Below are 25485 nucleotides of genomic sequence, written 5' to 3' on the forward strand. Positions count from 1 at the left end.
TAAAGGATGTTAGTGCCTGCCTGGTCCTTGTCATTGTGATGGACTGGTGTGCATTTTATTTTGTTTTCTGTTTCTTTAAAATTTAGTATCTTCTATTTATTTTTTTTCTGTTCCCAATTTGCTCCCTTTTTGTTCCATTTTCACTTGTTCCCATCCTTCCCTTTGGATTTCTGTTTCACAGACTTCACTTCAGTTCTCTCGCTGTTATGACAAACCCTGGTTGGTAAACAGTAAAGCTGGCACCCCTATCAGGGACAGCCATTCTCCTGACCTCCAGCTGTCCAGCCCCGAGGTAGAGTATGGCTTTGCTAAGGACACAGTCGAGACGAAGCCCTCACTAATGGACTTAACCAGCTCTTCTTCCTGACACGAATCCCTGCACTCTGCCATCTCTGTGGTGCTTCCTGTCACAGCTGATTCATCTAGTCAAGTGTTTTCAGGGGTTTCTAACTCGGATTCACCAAAATTGGAGAGAAATAAGAGATGCCTGAAACTAGATTAATAACTTTATAACCATCTTTAGAATGATACTTGTTCAGAATGGTAAATGATGATCATTCCTGGAAATTTGTTTATTGATATCATTTGCAATCAGGCCTCTTGGAATCTCCAGATGTCAGATACTCAGACGAGTTATGAACACTTGAAATTCAACTATGGCGCATGTTCTACAATGTTCTATTTTTGCTTAGAACAGAAGAGTGGTTGGCACCACCCGCCCTGAGACACATGTGCAGGGTGGTTGGTATTGCCACACCACACTGGTCCGAGGGGTGGATGCTGTCTTCCTTAGCCAAACACAGCACCAGTGAACACTGCTGTGAGGCTCACATTCTAGCTTCTGAATTTCTTGGCCTAGGCACTTGAGTTTTTGTAGCCTTGATTTGAATACACATGCCAGCAATTAAGCATGTTCAAGTGCAGCTATTAAAATGCCTGAATGCTTTTGGAAGAGCAGTGTTTTAGAAATGAAGAATGGGCTAGTGGCTTGTCTGATAGCAGTGCAGTTTGCATTCTAGCTCCTACTGTGAAACATGGGGTTCTTGTGCCTCAAAAGACAGTGTTGCCTTCAGTCTTGTAAAGCCTCAGCCAGAGAAACAAGGGAGGCACAAGAAACCAATGGCTGTGAATGAGCTGCTGCTTTGAGGTTCATCCCACTCCAAGCTAAAACTCCAGTTCAGAAATGTATCTGGTTTAGAACATGATGTGGGGACCTACTGCCACTAAATCCCTAGACTCCCTGCTTATCTTGCTTTTCTTCTTTCCTTAATGGCCCCAGTTTCATATAATTCTCAGAAGTTCTGTTTTAAATTTTAGATGTTTAATGATGAAATACAAGTTCTCATACAATTCTGATAAATCAGGCTTTTTTTCTGTCCTGAGGTTTTATTTTCTGTTTCATTTCATGTTGAGGTTTTATCTTTCCTTACTTACTTGTGTTCTGTAACCAGGCCATTTCCTGACTTGGAATCCTAGTCTGGGGTCTATCTGTGGTCTTTCCAGCAGCAGTGCTCAGGACAGTAGCTTCTGAAACTGGTGCTTTTCCTCCTACGTGGGCCAGGAAAGCCTGTGCTTGTCGCTTATGCTTTTTCTTTACAAATTTAAGAAATACAGCAAATACAATGAGATGGGTTGCTTTTCTCTTCTGTTTGCATAAATGTCTTAAAGGTCCTGGAAAACAATTTACGTGATTGATTTCAAAGAAAAATTAGAATGGCATGCTGTGTAGCACGTGGCATAAATGATTTTTTTTTTTCTTTTCATTTTTTAAAAAGCTAAGTAGAGACAGGTTCAAATAATGGATGTTTAACACATTTAAGGATCAGCCTGGCCAACATGGCAAAACCCCATCTCTACTAAAAATACAAAAATTAGCCAGGTGGAGTGGCAGGCGCCTGTTATCCAGCTACTAGGGAGGCTGAGGCAGGAGATCACTTATCCTGGAGGGTGGAGGTTGCAGTGAGCCAAGATCGTGCCACTGCACTCCAGCCTGGGCAACAGAGCGAGACTATCTAAAAAACAAGCAAAAAACAACAACAAAACCCACACAGACTTAAGGCTGGATATGGTGGCTCACCCCTATAATCCCAATACTTTGTGAGGCAGAGGGTAGGCAGATCGCTTGGGCCCATGAGTTCAAGACCAGCCTAGGAAACATGGAGAAACCCCATCTCTACAAAAAATACAAAAATAAGCCAGCTACTAGGGAGGCCAAGGTGGAGGATTGCTTGAGGCTGGGAGGGCGAGGGTACAGTGAGCCATGAAGTATGCCATTGCTCTCTAGCCTGGGTGATGGAGTGAGATTCTATCTCAAAAAAAAAAAAAAAAACGCGCACATTTAAAATACTCTTTTAAGTCCTCCAGTTAAGTCTATCTAAAAAAACAACAAAAATCACTCAAATAGGAAACACAGCACCTACTGGTAGCAGTGATAATATTATATAGCTCTTTTCCAATTTGGGAAATGCTTCTATATCATTTATTCATTCAACAAGTTTTTATTGAGTTCCTCTTCTGTACCAATTTTACATGCTGAGAATGTGAGAATGAACAAAACAAAGTCCCTTCTTTTGTGGAGTTGATGCTTTAATGCAGGAGAGACAAGCAACAAACAAGCAATATCATACTTAAGGCAGGCAGTGATGAGTACTATGCAGAACACAGGAAGCAGGGGAGAGAATAGAAATGTACAAGCGGTGTTGTGAGTAGTGAGGCAAGACCTCTCTACTAAGGACATCCTTTGAATGGAGTCCCTACAGGGAATGAGGGGGTGAGCCACACATGTATCTTGGATGGGCTTGGGGAGTGGTGATTGTGCAACAACAGTCCAGGCAAAATGAACAGCAAGGGGACAAGACTTGGGGACCCTCGCTGGGCCATTGGAGGAACAGCAAGGAAGCTAGTGTGGCTGGGATGGACTGATGAGGAGTGTGGTAGAAATGAAATTGGAGAGGCAGGATTTAATCCCTGATTTCCCAAGAGAGAAGCAAAGACACTGGTGTTAATTTACATTAGTCTCAGAACCCAGACTCAAACCCAGGTCTCCTAGCTCTTCATGCACAGACTTGTTCCTGATGTCTCAGTCCCACAATCGTGTATTTCTCATAGTTTATTTGATCCACAAGTTAAGTAATTTTATCTGCATTTTACGAGTAAGGATAATGACTAAAATATCTTGACTAAAGTTACAACCCCTACTTAATGTTAAGAGATTGGAGTAATACTTGAATCTCCATATTAAATAGGTGGAGCTGGGCTAAAACTCATTTAAAATTTTTAACCCCAAAATCTTGATACCCAGGATTTTTTGGATTTCTTTTTCCTTCACTGATTCACCATAATTGTTTGTTGTAACTATTATAATCTTACTATCTGAGGATTTTTTTTTTTTCATTTCCAGTGGAAATTAGTAGAACAGAAGTTATTTGAAAACATTTTGAAATTTTTAATTGGAACATAAAACTTTTATTTTAGGAATCATCAAAATATAGTTTCAAGAGAAATCTTTGTTTTCCTGGACTTTTGCTTTTCAATTGATCAAATATAAGGAGGTATAAGGAACCCTTTTAAAGTTGAATTTCTAGCAAAGATTTTACCAAGTAAAATATGACCTTTTTGTTATTTTTTTTAAGGTTATCCCATCATCAGGTAGCAAGTTGAAACGACCAACACCAACTTTTCATTCTAGTCGGACATCTCTTGCTGGTGATACCAGCAATAGTTCTTCCCCAGCCTCCACAGGTGCCAAAACTAATCGGGCAGGTAAGTACTTGCCCCATGACCTATAAGTCAGGCTGAGAATTTGGAAACAACAGCCTATGTGGAATGTTTCATTGCTCCCAAGGAGCCAGTAATGAGAGTAGCATTTAGTGTGATGCCCAGAAAGACAGACCTGTAGATGCTCAAGTGACCTTTACTTTTTCTGTCATTGCAACTAGCTTTAAGCTTTCCTTCTGAGATGAGATGCTTCCACAGCCAAAGCTGGGCCATGCGTTCTCATCAGAAATGATCACGTTTAAGAGAATGTGAAAGGAAATGTGGGTCTTCCTCAGTGTTGGGACGAGCAGCTTGCTAGTAATGTTTCCAGCACCTCATATTTATTATGGCTGCTGTTGAACTGAGAAAGGCAGGGGAAGATCACATCTGTTCCCCTGCTGCTGTTGCTCATGGGAAACTAGGAATCTGGCTTCATTTCCCAGCTGGCAGCTTCCCATCATTTTGCCTCTATCTGTCCTGCCCTGTATTGAGGTGGTTGAGCAGCCCTGCTTGCCTTCACTTTCGGGGCATGGAAGGTAACAGTGCTGCTGATAGAAGTGGCTTTCTAATCCCAGGAGGCAGCTTCTCAAGTAGAATCACAAAGCCAGAAAACGCTTCAGTAACTTCTGTATAGATGAGGAAACTGAGGTGTAAAAAGGCTGTGAGATTCACTTAAGATCACACGGGATCAGAACCCTAGCTTCTGCTCACTTGTTCTTCCACCCCATGCCGTCTCTATTAAGTCCGCTGTTTTATTCTTGAATTCCAGACCCTAAAAAGTCAGCCAGTCGCCCTGGGAGTCGAGCCGGGAGTCGAGCCGGGAGTCGAGCCAGCAGCCGGCGAGGAAGCGACGCCTCTGACTTTGACCTCTTAGAGACGCAGTCTGCTTGTTCTGACACTTCAGAAAGCAGCGCTGCAGGGGGCCAAGGCAACTCCAGGAGGGGGCTAAACAAACCTTCCAAAATCCCAACCATGTCTAAGAAGACCACCACTGCCTCCCCCAGGACTCCAGGTCCCAAGCGATAACACTATCCAAGCACCCCCAAGCCACTATCTACTTTGAATCCTGCTCCATACATTCGGTGTATATTTATTCTGAACGGGAGAAGTTATATTGTTAAAAGTGTAAAAGAATAATTGTGTTATGAAGCTGCCTTATTTTTTTTCTTTTTGTAAGTTACTATTTTCATGTGAATATTTATGTAGATAAAATTTGCCTCCTGGTAACCCTGTAATGGATGGGGCCCAGAAATGAAATATTTGAGAAAAACAAGTGAAAAGCTCAAGATACGAATGTGTATTTAAGGAAAAAAAAAAAAAAAAGCCTATTAATAGGGTTTTCTGCGTGGTGCAGGGTTGTAAACCTGCTTTATCTTTTAGGATTATTCCTAAATGCATCTTCTTTATAAACTTGACTTGCTATCTCAGCAAGATAAATTATATTTAAAAAAAAATCCTGCAGTGTTTAACGAACTCTTTTTTTGTAAATCACAGACACCTCAATTAGCGAAAACTGAAGGGAGGGCACTTATAATTGCTTTTTCCATTGTTTAATGTTGTGTGGTTTTTAGCTAAAGAGAGGGAACCTCATCTAAGTAACGTTTGCACATGATACAGCAAAAGGAGTTCATTGCAATACTGTCTTTGGATATTGTTTCAGTACTGGGTGTTTAAAGGACAAATAGCTGCTAGAATTCAGGGGTAAATGTAACTGTTGAGAAAACGTCAGAACATTTGGGGTTTTAAACTGATTTGTTGCTCCCTATCCAGCCTAGACACCAGTAACTCTTGTGTTTACCAGGACCCAGACCCTTAGCAAGGGATAGGCTCCTTGGTGGCATTGTGAATTACAGATTTGTTTTATCTACTTTTTTTGCTGTTTATTTAAATGGTCGATCAACTTCCCTTAGACCGAGGAATGAATTCCACGAGCCTGTTCTGAAAATGCGGACATGAGACACACACTTGCCCGTCCTTTAATGGAGTTCACCAGCACACTTGTTAACCAGTCCCGTTTGCTTCCGTCTTTTTTTGTGCGTAATAAAGTCAACTGACCAAGTGACCATGAAGAGGGGCTGTCTAGGGCTCCCATTTTTTTAGCTGCTGTTCTTCAGCTCCGACCATGTTGCTGTGTGATTATCTCAATTGGTTTTAATTGAGGCAGAAACTGAAGCTCTACCAATGAACTGTTTAAAAACAAGACACTTTTGTATTAAAATTGCTTGCAGTAACAAATATTTTGGATTTCCTGATTTTCTTTTCAACCATTACCTTATCTATAAATGTTATCATGGGGTAGCCTCATGTTAGGACTTAAATGCATTATGCAAATCAAAATATCTTGATGGAAAAATTATAGATTTTCTCTTATTTTATCCTTAATTTTGTTTAATACGGCTGGGCATGGTGGCTTACGCCCGTAATCCCACCACTCTGGGAGGCTGAGGCAGGAGGATCATTTGAGTTCGGGAGTTTGAGACCAGCCTGGGAAACATAGTAAGACCTTATATCTACCAAAACAAGCATGGTGGCAACATGTCTGTAGTCCCAACTACTAGAAAGGTTAAAGTAGGAGGATCAAGGGCCAGGCACGGTGGCTCACGCCTGTAATCCCAGCACTTTGGGAGGCCGAGGCTGGTGGATCATGAGGTCAAGAGATCGAGACCATCCTGGTCAGCATGGTGAAACCCCATCTCTACTAAAAATACAAAAAAAAAAAAAAATTAGCTGGGCATGGTGGTGCGTGCCTATAATCCCAGTTACTCAGGAGGCTGAGGCAGGAGAATTGCCTGAACCCAGGAGGCGGAGGTTGCGGTGAGCCGAGATTGCGCCATTGCACTCCAGCCTGGGTAACAAGGGCGAAACTCCGTCTCAAAAAAAAAGTAGGAGGATCCCTTGGGCCTGGGAAGTCGAGGCTGCAGTGAGCCATGATTGCACCACTGCACTCCAGCCTGGGTGACACAGCGAGACCCTGTCTCAAAAAAAAACCAGGATATTAACATGAACATGTAGGTTATCTGTCCCACTTACATGATTAAACAAATATAATTATGTAAAAAGATAGATACTAGAAATCATGGAAATCCTGGGGTCTGAGAGAATGGGACCAATTTTTCACACAGTTACAGCACGCTGAAATTTCTGATTAAAAGATATAATTTCAGAGGTGGAAGCAAAATTGGTCATCAAATCTAGCTCCTTTGTTTTATAGATGGAGAAACTGGGATGGGAAAGTAGAAAGTGATTTACCTTAGCTCACGAAATGAATAAATGACAGAAGCGAACCTTGAATCCAATCCTCAACTCCCCATTCAAGTCCGGCACTTCTGTTTCCTCCAGCCTCTAGTCAGCTTTATAACACAACAGCCAAATGTTAACCTAGTAACAACAAGAAAAGGGCTAGAGGCTTCGGAGGTAAAGGGGCTGAAACTCATGCCACCTGTGTTCTTGGTCATTAGGCTGCATTCCTTATGTGGGCATGTGGTGGAATCGACGCTTGTTTGCCAAAGCTGTTTTAGGCCCAATCTCCAGATTGAAAGGAATTTGGAGCCTAATGGATTCTGAAGGAAGCGCTTACTTTGTTCTTCATGGAACCGAGTGACTTCAAGCTGCCAGGACTTTGCACAGGGAAGTGTTTTCACCCTAATTGGCTTCCCCTTCTAGGCCTCTTAGCAGCAGAAGCATGCGAGACCAGCTTGACCTCCATCTTCCCAGATTCTGGACTGTGGTCTAGAATCTTTCCAAGTAATTAAGGTTTTCTGGGGTTTTGTGGCAAAGCTCAGCTGGCAGTGACACCAACAAAAAGTACATTTGCTTTTTTTTTTTGAGACAGGATCTCACTCTGTCACCCAGACTGCAGTGCAGTGCAGTGCAGTGCAGTGGCTCAATCTCAGCTCACTGCAACCTCCGCCTCCCAGGCTCAAGCGATTCTCCTGCCTCAGCCTCCTGAGTAGCTGGGGTTACAGGTGTATGCCACCATGCCTGGCTAAAAAAAGTGCATTTCCATTCAATTAATGCCTGCACACTAGACCATGTAGGAAATAGATAGTAGGAAAAGGGTTAAAGTATAATTACAGGCCTGGCCCACGCCTGTAATCCCAACACTCTGGGAGGCTGATGTGGGTGGTTTACCTGAGGTCAAAAGTTTGAGACCAGCCTGGTCAACATGGTGAAATCCCATCTCTACTAAAAATACAAAAATTAGCCAGGCGCCTGTAATCCCAGCTATTTGGGAAGGCTGAGGTAGGAGAATTGCTTGAATCTGGGAGGTGGAGGTTGCAGTGAGCCAAGATTGTGCCATTGCACTCCAGCCTGGGTGAAGAGTGAAATTCTGTTTCAAAAAAAGTATAATCACAGTCCTGTGATAGAAATGCTAAATGAGGAATGCAAATTTGGTGTCTGCTGGGACCTTGAATGATGCAATAACACTGCTTACCTTAAGGCAGTGATTGTGCTAAGTGCTATATATACATTCTCACCAAATAACCCTTAACAGTTCTATGATCATTAGCCCCCTTTTCTTGATGAGACACTGAACCTCAGAGAGGTTAAGATCACAGAGTTGCCAGGTGGCTGGGAAAAGCCCCTGCTCAGACACTGCTTTCTCCTAGAAACCTACCCTACTTCAGTTCCCTTCCAGTCCTAGTGTTCTGGGATTCCACTCACACATCGCCTGCTCCTACTTCCTAGCAAATCTGCCCTTCCAGACACTGCTAGCTCCTCTGTGGGAGCACAGCTTTCATGCTGCCTTTGGAAATTACTGTGTTCACCAGCTATCACCCCTGTTGCTATGGGGGCTGCTCAGGGGCAGGAGGCTTGTCCACTCCATCTCTGGCTCAGGTCAGAGCACAGAGCAGCCCACAGTGGTTGTTGCTGAACTGAATCGTGGGTTGAGGCCCTTGGAATGACTAAAATCTGCAGTTTAGTTTTATAGGAATGTGAAGCCCGTTGTTTAAAGAACACAGCTCTATTTCCACTCATCCTAAATTGAGAAATGATTTCAACTATAAGAATCAGCCCAGCACTGATCAGCTTGCAGACTAGCTGGGAGCCCAGCATTGTACAAAATAAACTTCAGACTTTTACAGCCTGCATCTAGGGCCTCAAGTGATGTGCTGTGGACTCAAAAGGGGCATGCAGAGAGGACAGTGAAGGGGGTGTGGGCAGGAGATTGAGACTGACCAATATGACATGGGGACAAAGCCGTGTGGATTCAGCCTCCTAAACAGCTTTCACCTCTACCCATTCACCCCATCACCATTAGAGGCTAATTGTCATTGTACCAACCCCAACATCCAATTATTGTACCTGACTCTAACTGCAGGGCCCTGACTCCAGTCTCCCTCTGATCCATATTCTGCTCTGCTTCCATGCTCTGTTCTTGGGTGCTTTCGGCGTTTATTCTGAATTATCCTTAGTTCAGTATCCTTATGGGACAGTCCTCAGTCTGAGGAGTAGCCTGGGCCTCAAGGCGGTAACGTCTGCATCTACAGGGCTGGAGCCCGGGGACGCGCAGAAAATTTACGAGCAGTGTGGAAATTTATCTGTTGGGTAAAAGACAAATTAGGCATGTGTTTAAGGCACCAGCAAATGATTGTTCAGATTAAGAATTTAATATAGAAAATTTTTTTGAAGTGATGCCATCAAAATGTGATTTTGGAGGCATTATACACTTGCTTGGAGGTTTAATCTTCAATCCACGTTGGGGTCACCATAATCCCTGGTGCCCAGGGCCCTGGAAAATGGCCCTCATCTAGCCCCTGGAAAAAGGGACCCCTTGCGGTCCCTCCCTTGCCAGTCCCTCCAGCCTCGGCCGTTTGCCCCCTGGGCTCTCTAGGCTCCACTAAGCAGCTGCCCACCTGCCCCAGTCCAGCTCCACTGCTGTGACCTGGCATAAGTCCCTTAACCGCTGTGTGCCTCAGTTTCCTCATTTGTTACCAAATGTACCCCCTCATATGTACCCCCTAACAATGTGTGAGCATTACAGAAATGACACGGGACATGCACTTAGAACATGCCTCACACGTGGCAAGTGCTGACTGTTACCTGCCATTATTAGGCTCCCCAGCCAGGGTCTCAGGGCCTTGGCACAAGCTCTTCCCTCTGCCTGGAACACTTTCCTTCACTGACCTTTCCTGGTGCTCCAGGTCAACTCCAGCAGCCTTCCCAGGGCAGTCTAGGTACCTTCCCCTTCTGCAGCGCCTGAATCACACATGAATAAGGCGAGAGCGAGCCCAGGGAAGAGCAGGGTGTGCAGAAAGGGGCTGAGTCAGTCCAGGAGTTTCCGCGAGGATCCTTCTCCCGCCAGGCCTGCACGGGGGCTGTGGCACTGAGAAGATGTGCACGGGTGGCTCCCGGGTGCTCTGGAAGGGCCCCAGAGCTCCCGGCCGGGCTGGAGGCCGAGTCTCCTCTGCGAAGCTGGATCAGTACCGGGGGCGCAGGATGTAAAGCGAGGGCTGGCGGGGGCGGGCGCACGCGAGAGCCAGGTGGGGGGCTCGGGAAGGAGCAGCGGAGCAGGTACTGGGAAGGAGTCGCCCGCAGCAGCGCACGCAGGGGCCGCGGGGAAGGCGCCAGGAGGCGGCGAGCGGCAGTGGTGGACCGAACCCAGGCCGGCTGCTGCGGGCAGAGGAACGTGCCCCACCCTCGGGGCTTGGCTGGCACCGCCTGGCCTCCAGACAGGGCTGCGGACGCGTCTCGGGCCCGGTGGCGACCCCCGTATACCACGGCAGGGCGGCCGGGTGGCACCACTGGCGGGACCCGGACCCGGGTCCTGCTTTCCCTGACGGCGTCGCAGCCCTAGGATCTCTGCGCCGAGGCCCGCGGCGGGAGTCACCACGGCCCTGATCTCGCTGACGCCCTTGCTGCCGACCGCCCGCCCGGGCCTCCCACCAGCCATGCCGAGGTAGCATCTCCGAGTCGCCCCACCCGCGACACCCGCTGCAGCCACGGGCCCCCCTCGCGGGCGTGGCCTCCGCGCCCTGGCCCCGCCCCCGCGCCCCCATTGGTCGGGCCTGGGGTTGGGGGTGCGGGCGGCACCGACGGCTGGGCCGGGACAGAGACTCGGGGGAATCTCACCACTCGGGTCGCTGCCGGAGCTCGCCCGTCGCCCTCTGCGCTGCACGGACCGCGGCCACAACCAGACAGGCGGGCACGACTGCGACAGACGGATTGACGGACAGTCCCAGCCCGCGGAGTAGCCCCGGCCTCGAGGCGCTGGCGTCCGCGTCCTCTCGGCCCGGATCCTGGGCAGGTGCCGCGCGGAAGGCGCTCCGGGAACAGCGCTGAGGCCGCGGACCGCCAAGCCCAGCACCCCACTCGCCGTCGGGGCGTCCCTGGGCCCAGAGGCGGCCGCGGAGCCGATGCGCGCCCTCTGAGCACCCCCGGCCCACCATGGCCGCGCGCCCCGGCCCGCTTTGGCTCCTGGGCCTGGCGCTGTGCGCGCTGGGCGGGGATGGCCCCGGCCCGCGACCCCCTCCCGGCTGTCATCAGCGGCGTCTGGGCGCCCGCGAGCGCCGGGACGTTCAGCGCGAGATCCTGGCTGTGCTCGGGCTGCCCGGGCGGCCCCGGCCCCGCGCGCCACCAGCCGCCTCTCGGCTGCCCGCGTCCGCGCCGCTCTTCATGCTGGACCTGTACCACGCCATGGCCAGCGACGACGACGAGGACGGCGCGCCCCCGGAGCGGCGCCTGGGCCGCGCCGACCTGGTCATGAGCTTCGTCAACATGGGTGAGTGGGGACGCCCGCGCTCCGCAGGGACCCTCGGAGTGAGCTGACTGCAGGGGAGTGTGTGCGTCAGCGGGCGGTGCCGGGCCCTGGCCAAACCGGGAGTCACAGGCGGTGGACGCGACCCCCAGGGGAGTGCGACCGCCGTGGCCAGGGAAGGTCTAAGGGTCCTGGGCACCCTGGGCTGCGGGGTGGTCAGGAGCAGGGTGGAGGGAACTGTGGACTCCCAGGGGAGTCCTTCACCCTGCCTTCACCTGCCCCAAACGCACCCAGGTGAAGGCAGTAAGAATCAGGTGATGGTCTTGCCCACCTGGGCAGCCCCAGGAAGACAGCCTGGTCCTGGGAGACAGGTGAGTAAACAGAGGCCAGGTTGCTGTCACTGTGATAAGGGCAGTACTGAGGAGAGGGCCAAAGTTCAGCGTGGAAACCTGTGGTCATATCATCAGAGTGACCAGAGCTGACCCGGTTCCCTGAGTCCACAGCAGGCTCTTCCCTGTGCCGAGCCTGGGTGGGGTGCTGCTGTCAGGGGAGCGGCTGTCAGGGGAGGGGCTGGGGAAGGAGCAGACCCTGCCCGGTGGGGTAGGGACTGCAGCCTTGTCACCCTGGGCCCAGCCCCTGGGATGTGGCCTGGCGTGGGTCGAGTGTCTGGGCCTGTGGAACGGCCCAGTGGGCAGCTGGACCCACTTTGTTCTCCCAGGCAAAGCCCAGCTTTTCCTGTCTGCCAACATCATCTATCAAACCCTGGAGCTATTTACTCCTTAAGAGCTCAGGGATTTTTTTTTGCAGTGCTAAACTCTTTGGTCTGTGGTCGTGTAGTTACTGTTGGTCAGGTTCCCCACCTGCTTTGCCTCCTCTCTGTGGCAAGTGACAAGCCGGGGTCTGGGGAGCCAAGGACAACAGCTCACCCCAAGGTGGGGGAGCTGTGGGGCTGAGAGCAGGGAGAGGGTCCCTGCCCAGGTCTCTAGCCTCCCTCCACCGACAGCATCTTTCATTCTCCATCCTCACAGCAATCCTGGTAACAGCCACGGTCTGCATCCCCATCTCCCAGATGAGGACAGTGAGGCTCAGAGAGGCAGCGCCATGCCTAGGATAGCACAGCCTCTATGCAGCTGAGCCAGGACAGACCCAGGAAGCCTGACTGTCCATCCAGTGCTCAAGGAGATGACATCTCTGTTGTCAGGTCAGGTTTTCAGGGTGCAGAGAGCTTTCTGAGGAGTCTGGGCCGAAGAACCCAGGGCACTGAGGAGCAGCAGGTTTTGTGGGGCTGTCAGCCATTTGCTTCCTACACTAGGGCAGAAGAGGGCATGGCCAAGCCTCTGCTCCCCGCCACCCAGAGCTGGTGGTGGGCTGAGGTGGGGGCGAGCAGCAGGAGGCAGCCATTCACCATTACTGAGTGCCCAGTGCCAGGCACAGGACTCTGACCCAGGGGATCTGGATGCCACCTTCCTAGTTAGAGGACAAGGTGGGGACATGGGACAGAGGAGACCATCTGTGAAACTGGGGCTGGGGCTCTGTCATCAGGACAGGTTGGCCCTGGGCACAGGACCAAGAAGACTTGTGGATGGAATCGCCCAAGAATGTCCCCTCGGGAGCTGCCCATCAGAATGAGTCACCACCCAGCCCACATCCTACCTCCCCTGGTATCCCCTGGATCAAGGCATGCACAGCCTGGTGGGGGCTGTGGCTATGAATTGGGCAGGAGCTACCCCTGCTGTGTGACCTTAGGGAAGTTCCTCACCCTCTCTGAGCCTTGGTTGCTCCTTGGAAAATGACGTGCCTGGTGATCTCTCCTCAGGGTGTGTACTTGGTTGATGAACAGGGAGGAGTAGAAAGCCTGTTCCTCTTTCCTCGGATGGTGAACCTGGACCTGGCCTCTGTCGGCCCCAGGCCCTCCCAGCTATGGCCTGGTTCGGAGGTGACAGGAACATCTCCACCTGTCTTGTACACCTGTGAAACCTAGAAACGGATTCTAAAAGCCAAACAAAAGGTGTTTGTACCTGTTTCTAGAATGAAAAGTAGCATGTGAACTTTCACAGCCTACAATTCCTCATTTAATTCATGTGAGACTGTTTTGCCAGCCTTTGGGCTCAGGGAGGTTAAATGGCCAGCCCAGGGCCACACAGCACATCCGGGTGAATCCACGGCTGTGGATTCCAAAGCCCAGCTTCTTCCCACATCAGCTCTGCGTGTTTCATTAAGACCCAGAGCCTCCAGCGCTGTGGGATTAACAGGCATGTCATTGTTAGTGGAAGCCCAGGCGGTGGGTGGGCACAGCCAGCTGTCAGAAGGGCCTTCTTTATTCTGATGTGCTAATTGCACTAGTGGAATTCTCTCAGAGTAGCTTTAACTGGCAACTACTGAGGCCGTGGCAGGGTGGGAGTAGACACGTACCAGGATGCTGTCCATGTTTGGAAGCCCCTGAAGGTTGGTGGCCCCAGAGGCCACCACAGGATCTAATAGCACGGTCGCTGGGGTGTCACTGCCCACACCCAGGCTCCCACACCTGCTCCCTCCTGCTCCACCTCTCCTATCAGCCTCATCTGGCTCCCGAAAAGCCAGGCCTGGTACCCCTAGGCCCCAGCTGTTGATGGCAGCCTGTGGGACCCAGAGGGTGGGGCTGTCCCAGGCTCCCACCGTGGCTCAGGCTTCTGTGCAGAGCCGGTGCTTTAGGAAGTCAAGCCTTTGTTCTGATGTTCAGAGCTTGCATTGGGAGGCCAGGGCTGGGGGCAGAGCCAGGGCCCTGCCTCGCCTGTCGTCCATATCAGTCTGTAGACCTGGGCTCTCTTGGGCAGGACAGTGATGGAGCAGGTGGATTCTGTCCCTGGTCTCTCTGTGCTCAGAGAGGAGAGAGCCCTGGTCTGGGAGGCAAGACTCAGATTCTTGTGCTGCCTGGGCCCACCATTAACTCCTGCATGTCCCAGGTTGTGGCCCTTCCCTTCCCTGGGCCTCTGCTTTCTCGTCCATTCTACAGTGATGGCATCAGAAAGGCAAGGTGCCTCCCATCCCTGACCCTGCAGCTCTGTGGCAGAGGCGTCTTCTCACAACACCGCCCATGCCCTGGCCCCAGTGCCTCAGGCTGGCCTGGCCCCTCCTGAGGGAGGAAGGATTGCAGGAAGGACCACCTCTGCGCATTCCTCCCAAATCCTCCTCCACCCTCATCAGCAGAGAGGCAGGTGCCCATGTTCCAGATTGAGAAACTGAGGCATAAGCAGGACTAGCAGGCAGAAGTCCAGCCAGGATCAGAATGCAGGCATCTTCTCTTTCATCGTGATCCCTTCCTGCACCAGACAGATTTGTTCCCGTGGTCTCTGGTGGCCATGGACAGGAGTGTTGATGAACTGAGCCTTCTGGGTTTGGGAGAAGCAGGACTGAGTGGGAATTCAGGACCTGGTCTAGGTCCTGCTCTGCCCTTGCCAGCTGTGTGACCTGGAAGGGTGGAACCATCTCCGTGGGCCCCAGGGCCACTTCCTTTGGTTCTTTACTAGGGACTTCTTTCATTTTCCCATTCATTCATTTATTCACCAACCTATGGTGCTCCATACCATGGAGCACCTACCACGGGCCAGGCACAGTTGTAGTTGCTGGGGATATAGCTATGAAGAAAGTAAAGTCCCTGCCCTCAGGGAGACAGCTTTCTAATTCGAGAGACAAATACATACTTGAGCTCTAAAGGTACTTGTTGGGTGTGCTAGACAGTGATGCCCCATCTGTAAACAGGAGGGGCTGAACAGTAGCACTTCAGCCTGTCACCCAGGCTGGGAAGCAATGGCATGATCTCAGCTCACTGCAATCTCCGCCTCACAGGTTCAAGTGATTCTCCTGTCTCAGCCTCCTGAGTAGCTGAGATTATAGGCACGCACAACCACACCCAGCTAACTTTTGTATTTTTTGTAGAGATGGGATTTCTCCGTATTGGTCAGGCTGGTCTCGAACCCCTGAACTCATGATCCACTTGCCTCGACCTCCCAAAGTGCTGGGATTACAGGCATGAGCCACCATGCCAGCCCACAGTCCATCCATTCTTAAGGACATTCGGGTTGTTCTGAATACTGTTATACACGTTCCTCAGTGGATATATTAAAGTGGGGACTTTAGTCTTGCATGTGTTGTTTGGGAGCTGTGTGACGCTGACAGCTTGCTGGAAGTCTGAAGCTCAGTTTCCACATATTCAAGACAATGTAAGTGAGCCGGCCTCCCGGGGTTGTGTGCAGTGTGGCCAGCTGGAGGCTGACACACAGTAGGAACTTCACAGATGGGGGCTGATGGATTGCACCCCATTTCTGCACCATTGCTCATTTGGAAGCCCCTTCATAGAATGCACTTACCTCCATTTTTGTTAGGTGAAAACTCCACCTAACTTTTAAATGAAGGTGGGTCAGGGTTTCCATAACCTCTCGGCCCCTACACCACAATCCCATACGGGCAGGCTCTTTCCTGGCAGAAGTCCCACCTGCATTGCGTGCACTTCTCTTAGGATTCCAGTTGCTTTCTGCCTGTGCAATCCAGGGGCACACCTAGCCCTTCTTTCTTCTACTCCTCAGCAACCCCGGAACAACCTGAGAATAGAGACCAAGTCTGACTCTTCCCCGAACCCCCCATGGTGCACACAGTCCCTGTGTGGCAGGAAGTTGAAGGAAAGAGGAGCCCAGCCAGAGGCAGGGAGCACAGAGAGTCGGGAGGAGCCTGGGCCTGGGTGGGTGGAACAGAGTGGGGCCGCCCTCCCTGTCTGTGTGGGGCCGACGATGGGTGCCACAGCTCCCTGGGCCCTCCCCTGGGACCCCGAGTCCCCAAAGGGCCCTGCCTGGAGGAAGGTGGCTTCACGGGCACTCTCGGGTGTCTGTTGACAGGAGGGCCTTGTGGGCGGGTGACCCCCATCCTAAGTCCCATTACCTCTGGGGCCACTCATTTCACACTGGCCCCAAGTGTGAACATCCACATCATGGGCCTCCAATCTGATGAGTGACCCTGGAAATCCTCTGCCCCTTCTCAGCCTCAGTTTCCCCACCTCTGCAAGGTTGCCTGAAGGCCTTTCCAGCTCTGACCAAAGAATGTGCCCAACCCCTGCCTGCTGATGGGAGCTCCTGCAGGGTGAGGCACAGGGTGGGGAGGTTCACCCAGCTCCCCTCCTCCCAGGGCCTCTTCCCCATAGGCAAGAGAGGGTGTGTCACCATCTTTCTGGAAAATTCCCACAGTTCAGTTCTTTCCTGGGATTTAACTGGAGGAATTGCATCTTTCTTGCTCACATCTCCTGGGATCTATTCTTGGCCTTGGCAGGCTTGATGTGGTGGCGTGTGTGGGTGTTCCCTTTTAATTTGGGGTCCAGAGCCGTCTGAGACCGGACCAGTAATTATGAGAGCAGTGCCATATATGGAAACAGCCCTTGAAATAAGCCAGTGATGAGACCTGGCTGGAAATACCTCGACATGGAGCCCTGGGCTGCCTCGAGGCAGTGCTGAGATTTCTGGATGGGAGAAGCCTCTTCAGGACGCAGAACCGACAGGTCATGGGTCCTGCCCTCCCTTGGTCTGCAGAGGCTGTGGGACCTGGGCCTTGTTTTGGGTCTGAAATGGGGTCTCCCTTCCCACCTTTGCTGTCTATGGGACCAGCCAGGCAGGCCCGGCTCATGCGCCCCGAGCTCTGGGGGAGCCACCATCCACCCTCAGGGGCCAGGCCAGGAAAGGAGGCAGGTCCACAGCAGTGGGAATGTCAGTGGCTTCTGATGGACTCACACAGGGACATGGCAGCCACACCCAGACTGGCAGCGATACCCAGCCCAAAGGGCTGTGAGTGCTGGACACGGAGCCGCTGTCCTGGGGACAAGCGGCCCACGGGAAGAAGGGCTGGGACAGCCCCGCTCTGGGGCCCTGGAACACGGCGGCCGATGAGCCACATGAGAGCCTCCCATGTCCACATGTGGCTCGGTCCCGGCCCTCCAAGGGCTTGCTGTCCAGAGGAAGAGTTGGACCAGAGACACCAAGGCCTGGCATGGGGGCTGGGAGAGGCCAAAAGCCTGACCTGCGTGGGGTCTGAGGACCAGAGGCTTCTCAGGCGGGCAGAGAGGGGCAGGCTGCCCAGGGAGAGCAGCTTCCAGGAGGGAGTCTGGGGGAGGCGTCTGCAGCCAGAAGGCACAAGAGGCCCGAGGGACAGATGGCAGGGCTAGCGCAGGGAGGGCCTGGGACACTCCTCCTGTGCGCCCTTCAGGGTCGGGGAGGGTCTGAGGAGAGGCAGGACGAGTCACAGGCCACAGGATTCTGTTCTGAGCTGGAGGAAGAGGGTGTCTTTTGAAATCCCACTTTTTGGTCAGAAGTAAGACAGATTTAGGTTGTCTGGATGAGACTAAATTGCCCGGGGCACAAAAATAGCCAGGGCCCTTGTTGGTGTCGGGCTGGTGGTCACAGGGTTTGGCATCTGGAGGCTGGTGGCCATGCTGGGTGAGGGCCACCTCCTGCCCACAGTGGCCTTGAGGAGGAGGCTGAGGGCTCTGTGATTGTTTATTTTCCCCAAGCCACAGGGAAGTGGTTCAGAAAGTAGCCTTTTCTGCTTCCCATGTGCACCTCCGTGGAAGGTGGCGTTGTCTGTCCTGGACTCTGAGCCAAGCCCCCCAGCTGGCATGTCTTGATGGAACTGGCCATCACCAGTCCTGGCTGGCTGCAGAAAGCTCCACAGGTGCTCTATGGCCCAAGTGACTTTTCACCTCCCAAGCTCATGCAGTCACAATATTGCTTGGCAGCAATCGACATTTTGAAGTTCTTCCCAAGTCACAGGGCTTCTTTGAATCACTGTGCTGAGTTCTTGGAGGCTGAGAAACAGGAGTTCTTGGAGATGAACTGGCCTTGCCTGTCACTCCAGCCTCCTCTCGTATACCTCGGCCCCTGACCACTAGATTCTAGCCACACCAGCCTCCTTGATGTCTCTCGAACATGCAGCATGTAGGGCCTTTGTGTCCGCTGTTCCTCTGCCTAGGAGGCTGTCCTCCACCTCCTCACACAACTGGTTTCTTCTACAAAGGTATTTTTTCCCTTACTTTCCAGGTGGTTTTTTTTTTGAGACAGAGTCTCATTCTGTCTCCCGGACTGGAGTACAGTGTCGCAATCTTGGCTCACTGCAAACTGCCTCTCAAATTCAATCGATTCTCCTGCCTCAGCCTCCCGAGTAGGTGGGATTACAGCACCCGCATCATGCCCAGCTGATTTTTGTGTTCTTTTACTAGAGATGGGTTTTCACCATGTTGGCCAAGTTGGTCTTGAACTCCTGACCTCAGGTGATCCGCCCACCTCAGCCTCCCAAAGTGCTGGAATTACAGGTGTGGCCACTATGCCTGGCCACTTTCCAGGTTTTAAACTAATGAATGGATCCCTAGCATTTTTGAAAGGCAGTGTTTCTCCACACTAACAGTCTTGCCTCCCAGGCAACATTTGGCAATATCTAGAGACATTTTTAGTTGTTGCAAGTGGGGAGCGGAAGGGAGTGAGGCTGTCAACTAAGGCGCAGGGCCAGCGATGCCGCTAAACCTCCTGGCCAAAAGTGTCAATGATGCCACAGTCAAGAAACCTGTTCGTGGTGACCAGTGTTTGATGGCGATGGTGATGGCCTCACCCTTTATTAGATATAATGTCATCTTATTCTGTCTTGTGTTGCTATAACAGACTCCCTAAGGCTGAGTTATTTACAAATAAAAGAGGTTCATTTTATTTTGTTTTATTTTGAGACAGAGTTTGGCTCTTGTTGCCTTGGCTGGAGAGCAATGGCGTGATCTTGGCTCACTGCCACCTCTGCCTCCTGGGTTCAAGCAGTTCTCCTGCCTCAGCCTCCCAAGTAGCTGGAATTACAGGTGCCTGCTGCCACATCCAACTAATTTTTTGTATTTTTAGTAGAGATGGGGGTTTCACCATGTTGGCCAGACTGGTCTTGAACTCCTGACCTCAGGTGATCCACCCACCTCAGCCTCCCAAAGTGCTGGGATTACAAGCGTGAGCCATTGCACCTGGCCAAAAAGAGGTTTATTGGGTTTACAATTCTAGTGGCCGAAAGACTCAAGGCTGGGCAGCTGCATCTGGTGAGAGCCTCAGACTGCTTCAATTCATGGCAGAAACTGGAAGGACAATGGGTGTGTGAAAGACAGCAGGTGCTGAGAGGAAGCAAGAGAGCAAGCCAGACTTTTTAACAGCGTCCCCCAACTAGAAAATGAATCAATTTCCCTGAGAGGCAGAACCCACCCGCCAGCCCCCTCCACCATGGCTTAGTATATTTGTGAGGGACTCACCCCCATGACCCAGACACCTCCCCACTAGGCCCCACCTCCCATCACAGCCACATTGGGGATCAAATTTCAATATGAGTTTAGCCAGGGATAAATCACATCCAAACTGTAGCAAGGGGTGTATTATCTGTACTGTTTACCTTGCTTTTTTCTTACTCTTTTCTGGAGTGCCATGGCTCCACAGTCACGGCTCACTGCAGTCTCCATCTCCCAGGCTCAAACCATCCTCCTACCTCAGCATCCTGAGTAGACTACAAGCAAAGTGTCATCATGCCTGGCTAATTTTATTTGTTTGTTTGTTTTGTTTTGAGACAGCGTCTCACTCTGCCTCAAAACAAAGAGTTAGTGCAGTGATGTGATCTCAGCTCACTGCAACCTTTGATGCCTGGCTAATTCAAAAAAAATAGCTATTTTTAAAAATTTGCTAATTTTAAATTTTAAATGAGCTAAAATCTAAATTTTTAAAAAATTAGCTAATTTAAAAAATTATGTTGCCCAGGCTGACCTTGAACTCCTGACCTCAAGAGATCCTCCTGCCTTGGCCTCCCAAAGTGATGCGGTTACAGGTATGAGTCACCATGGCCAGCTGGGACATTTTCTTAGAAGTACAGTTTCTGAGTCACAGCATGTATCATTTTGCCAGATTATTGTCAGATTTCCCACCCTAGGGATTGTGCCATTTTGCATTCTTGCCATCGATGCACAGAATTGTTCAGATCTGGTCTTAGGGTATCTTACGAGGCCTTCTCAAGTATCACACCTAAAGAAACACCACACTGGACTGGAATTAGAGGTATCAGTATGACCTCAGATATTTCACATCTATACACATGTATACATATATATCTCTCTCTCTCTTTAGATAAACAGATACATATAGATGTGTGTTTTTGCACACATTAGTGTACACACATATATTTCTTAGCTCTGTCCTCTGAGAGGGCCTAAAGTATTGACACACCAGGACAGTGAGCAGCCCAGTGCCCAAATCTTTCTATTGCTCCAAAAAAAAAAAAAAAAAGAAAAGAAAAAGAACAGAACTCCTTGCAGAAATGGCTGATTTGAGGGGTGGGGATGGGAATTCCCAGGATGCACCTCGAGCATCTTGCAGTGCCAGTTAGAAGTGCTCAGAAAAGGATGGTGGAGTGGCCAGAAAGACACAGCAACCAGTCTGAAGGAGCTGCCAGTGGCCAAAACTGGGCCAATTTTGAGCAAAGAAATAAATAACAATAGTATTGGATATAGCCCATAGAATAAAGTAAACACCCTTTAATCCATAAGGATATAAAGAAATAATTAGGTCAGGCATAATGGCTCACACCTGTAATCCCAGCACTTTGGGAGGTCAAGGCGGGCAGATCACCTGAGGACAGGAGTTTGAGACCAACCTGACCAATATTGTGAAACTTTGTCTCTGCTGAAAAAAAAATGCAAAATTAGACAGGTGTAGTGGCACACGTCTGTAGTCCCAACTACTCAGGAGGCTAAGCCAGGAGAATCACTTGAATCCGGAAAGCGGAGGTTGCAGTGAGCCAAGATAGTGCCATTGCACTCCAGCCTGGGAGACAGAGCAAGACTCTGCCTTAAAATAAATAAATAAATAAATGCAGAAGAAAGGACAGATCTTCTATTCAAAAGAATTCCAATTAATTTGGCCAGGCACAATGGCTCACACCTATAATCCCAGCACTTTGGGAGGCCAAGGCGGGCAGATCATGAGGTCAGCAGTTCAAGACCAGCCTGGCCAACATAGTGAAACCTCATCTCTATTAAAAATACAAAAATTAGCCAGCATGGTAGCACATGCCTGTAGCTACTCAGGAGGCAGAGGCAGGGGAGAACCCGGAAGGTGGAGGTTTCAGTGAGCCGAGATCGTGGCACTACACTCCACCTTGGGCAACAGAGTGAGACTCCATCTCAAAAAAAAAAAAAAAAAGAATTCCAATGAATAAATGTAGAAAGAAAGAAGGAAATAGAAAATCACTACTCCAGCCTGGACAAGATGGCAAGACCTCATCTCTATAAAAAATACAGAAAAATTAGCCAGGTGTGATGGTACATGGCTATAGTCCCAGCTACTCAGTAGACTGAGGTGGGAGGATACCTTGAGCCCTGGGAGGTTGAGGCTGCAGTGAGCCATGATTGTGTCACTGCGCTGCAGCCTGGGTGACCAAGTGAGACCCTGTCTCGATGAACAAAACAAAAGAAGTATTTTCCTTATGATATTTATTATTTACAAAATGAAAAATCGTGACATTACAATGGAGAAACCTGGCAGACGCCACCGTAACCAGGGAATGAAAGTTCACGCCGCTAGTAATAAGAAAGATTGCTGTCATATTGTCCCATTCAATGCTCTGAGAAGGGCATATCACTTCTGTGGTATTCTCTGAAATCCGTGACTTTAACCTGAACATGAGAAAATGAGACAAACCCAAATTGAGGGGCATGCTACAAAATAAGTGACCAGCACTCTTCAAATGTATCAAGGTCGGGCGTGGTGGCTCAGGCCTGTAATCCCAGCACTCTGGGAGGCCAAGGCAAGAGGACTGCTTGAGCCCAGGAGTTCAAGACCAGCCTGGGCAACTTAGTGGGTCCTTGTCTTGATAAACAATTTTTTAAAAATTAGCTGGGCATGGTGGCATGTACCTGCGGTCCTTGCTACTCCAGAGGCTGAATCAGGAAGCTCACTTGAACCCAGGTGGTTGAGGCTGCAGTGAGCTGTAACTGTGCCATGTGCCACTGCACTCCAGCCTGGACTACAGAGCGAGACCCTGTCTCAAAAAAAAAAAAAAGCATCAAGGTTGAAAGGGAAGAAAATACTGAGCAGTTGTCACATCAGAGGGACCCAAGGGAAAATGACACTAAAGGTATGAATAATATGGGACCCTAGATTGAATCCTTGACAGAAAGATGATATTAGTAGGACAGTTAATAAAATTAGAGAAAAGTCTGGATTTAGTTAACAGTTTTACATCAATATCAATTTCCTGGTTTTCTTATACTACAGACTGGTTATATTAGATGCTATCGTTCGGGGAAGCTATCAGGGAAAGAAGGTATGGGAAGTCTCTTTACTGTTCATACTCCCTTCAGATCTAAATCATCTAAAAGTATTTCAAAATCAAGTTAAAAACATAAATAAAGCAGCCCCGCACTCCCTGCTTTATTCCCAGGCCCACCGTCTCTGTGTGCTTCGTAGCACTCAGCACATATGCTGATCTTGTTCCTTTGTTTGTTAACTGACTTCCCTGCAAGGCTGTAAACCCCACGGGGGCAGGGGCTGCCCCATCTAACTGCAGTGTCTCCTGCACCTCAGTAATGGCTTGTGCACAATTAGTGCTGCTTTAAAATGTGCTGAATAATGAATTAATTCATATTCCTGACTATGACCAGGAAAAATGAATGAGGAAGTCAGTGTTCTTATAAAGCCTTCAGACCGTGAGAAGGCAACAGTCAGGGACCTCCTCCTTCATGCCCAAAAGTGAAATTATGGAACCCTCAAAAATAGGATCTCTGTCACAGATTTTACAGACGGAGGAAATACATTTACTGCCCAGAAACCTTGCTCTACACATCAGTGGTTCCTCCCAGGGCCAACATGGAGAGGGGATTCCTGGCAGGATGTATCTCAGATGGTTGGGATCGGGACATTCGCCAGAGAGTATCTCCCACATGGACCCCCCCAGCCTATCTGAATCCGACAGGGAGCCCTGGGATGAACTTCCCAATCCTACAACTGGCAGCAGAATTTTACTGGGAAAACCCAAGAAATCACGTTGTGCAGACCTTGGCCTTTCCCATGAATTCCCTCCCTGGACCCTCAAATACCAGCAGCTGGCGGGAAGCAGCGACAGTCATTTTGTGCTGTGTGTTCAGTACCTGTCTAGCGGCCTCCCAGGTTTTTGGCTGGTTTCCGCATGGTTTTTATGCTCTTTTCAGACAGAGGTGGTTCACTGTAGTGGGAGGCGCCTACCCAGGAGTCAGGGTTCCATTTCCACATGTGGGAACGTGGGAGGAGATTGTATTTGGTGCTTTCTGTCTGAGCCAGAACTGGGGGACAGTCCCAGTGGCATTGCTGAGGTGCTGCCACTCGGCCCGGCATCTTTGGGAGATTCCGACCTCGGTTCTGTGGGAAGGTGGGGGCTGGGGCTGCACCAATAAGGAAATGCTCCCAAATGGTGTGGGAGAAGCATTCACTTGATGGTAACCAAGCACTGTCTACAGTCAACAAACGTGGCTCTTCAGTTTTCATTTGACTCTGTTTCAAAGTGCTGTTTTGTAGGTGTGGACACCGAGCCCAGAAGGTTTAAGTGCCTTGACAAAGGTGAGGCAGGTGAAAGGAGAAAGGTAACTGATAGATTTTGGTGTATTTTTTCTCATTCCACACTTTTTTTTTTTTTTTTTTGAGACAGCGTCTTGCTCTGTTGCCAGGCGCCAGGCTAGAGTGCAGTGGCACGATCTTGGCTCACTGCAATCTCCGCCTCCTGGGTTCAAGCAATTCTCCTGCCTCAGCCTCCTGAGTAGCTGGTACTACAGGCACACGCCACCATGCCCAGCTATTTTTGTTGTTGTTGTAGAGACGGGGTTTTACCATGTTGGCCAGGATGGTCTCGATCTCTTAACTTTGTGATCCACTCACCTCAGCCTCCCAAAGTGCTGGGATTACAGGTGTGAGCCACCGTGTCCAGCCCATTTCACATTTTTACTTAGGAAAAAAACAAAACTGAACATCTCCCTTTCCCCACATGGCCACTGAGTTTCAGACGTAGCCTCCTGATGGTCCTGGCTAGATGTTGTCACTTTGACACTTTAAATTGGGAGAGCAGCCGTTAGCCTCCGGAGGCATGGCCACCACTTCTGTCCCATGACCCCTGCCCTTCCACAGCCCTGGCAGGGAAGGACAGAATCCCCACTCTGCAGACAAGGAGACTGAGGTGACACAGGTCACCCACAGGGTCAGGGCTGGGCCAGGAGCCCAGCTACTGGTCAGAGAATCTACCCTTTTCGGTGCTGTCTTAGAGGCTAAAGCAGGGGCTGTCTGCCCATGAACCTTCATAGGGGAAAATCCCGGCCCCAGCAAATGCTCTTCCTCAGCCCCAGCTTTTGAGAAATGACTTTCCTGGTCCAAAGGCACAACCACTGGCCGGCTGCAGACCCACAGAGCTCCAGCGAAGAAAGGGTACTCTTTGCCCCATCACAGTAATGCCAACTGCAGTGCCACACCCCAGGAAGTTTTATCCGTTTCTGATAAAAATCATTATTTTCCTAAAAATTTCCCAACCTCCAGGTTTGCCTGGAACAGCCAGGGGAGGCAATTTCCTGTGCTGGAATTCCTGGGTAGTTTAGCGATTTCACAAGCCCACGGCAAGGCGGTTTGGAACTGGGATCAGTTCAATTGAGTAAGACTCTTGAGCCACCCCGGGAAGACCCCCAGGTCAGGCAGGGAGGGAGGCTGCAGAGCACCGGTGTCCTCCCAGAGCTGATGGGTTTGTGGGCTGTTCCCTGAGTCCTCAGATCCCACATGAAGTCAGCATGTAGCCTGCTGACAGGGATACCAGTGAGCCCCAGGAGCCACCCAGTAGCCCTGCTGTGCCCTGGGACAGACGCACTTAGCCATGCTTTGAATGAGAACGGGAGAAGGTGCAACTGAGCTGTTCCTTCACTGTGTCATGCCCTGTGAGAGCCAACAGCATGAACCAATTTCATCTTGAAATCCCTCCCTGGCTGCACATTCCATCCCAGCAGT

General features: G+C 50.2%; 2 protein-coding genes across 23 annotated transcripts in view; both read left to right on the top strand.

Annotated features, from left to right (window-relative positions):
• MACF1 (microtubule actin crosslinking factor 1) overlaps positions 1-5991 on the top strand; it is a 319804-nt gene extending 313813 nt beyond the window's left edge. For 14 of the 16 annotated variants that reach the window (XM_078331310.1, XM_078331314.1, XM_078331308.1 and 11 more), the window contains 3 exons: positions 182-292; positions 3633-3762; positions 4526-5991. In XM_078331310.1, coding sequence (XP_078187436.1) covers positions 182-292; positions 3633-3762; positions 4526-4782 — 498 coding nt within the window. In that variant the 3' untranslated portion in view covers positions 4783-5991. The remainder of the gene's footprint in view (positions 1-181; positions 293-3632; positions 3763-4525) is intronic. The other 2 variants (XM_054259176.2, XM_054259177.2) reach the window with 2 other exon arrangements.
• A 4818-nt stretch (positions 5992-10809) lies between these two features.
• The window catches only part of BMP8A (bone morphogenetic protein 8a), a 36992-nt gene continuing 22316 nt past the window's right edge, over positions 10810-25485 (top strand). For all 7 annotated transcript variants that reach the window (XR_013519942.1, XR_013519940.1, XR_013519941.1 and 4 more), the window contains exon 1: positions 10810-11479. Coding sequence is in view for 3 of the 7 variants with exons in the window: in XM_078331328.1 (XP_078187454.1) it covers positions 11146-11479 (334 nt within the window). In the remaining 4 variants the exon portion in view is untranslated. The remainder of the gene's footprint in view (positions 11480-25485) is intronic.

The sequence above is a fragment of the Callithrix jacchus genome, chromosome 7 (assembly GCF_049354715.1).
Source record: "Callithrix jacchus isolate 240 chromosome 7, calJac240_pri, whole genome shotgun sequence".
Taxonomy (NCBI): domain Eukaryota; kingdom Metazoa; phylum Chordata; class Mammalia; order Primates; family Cebidae; genus Callithrix; species Callithrix jacchus.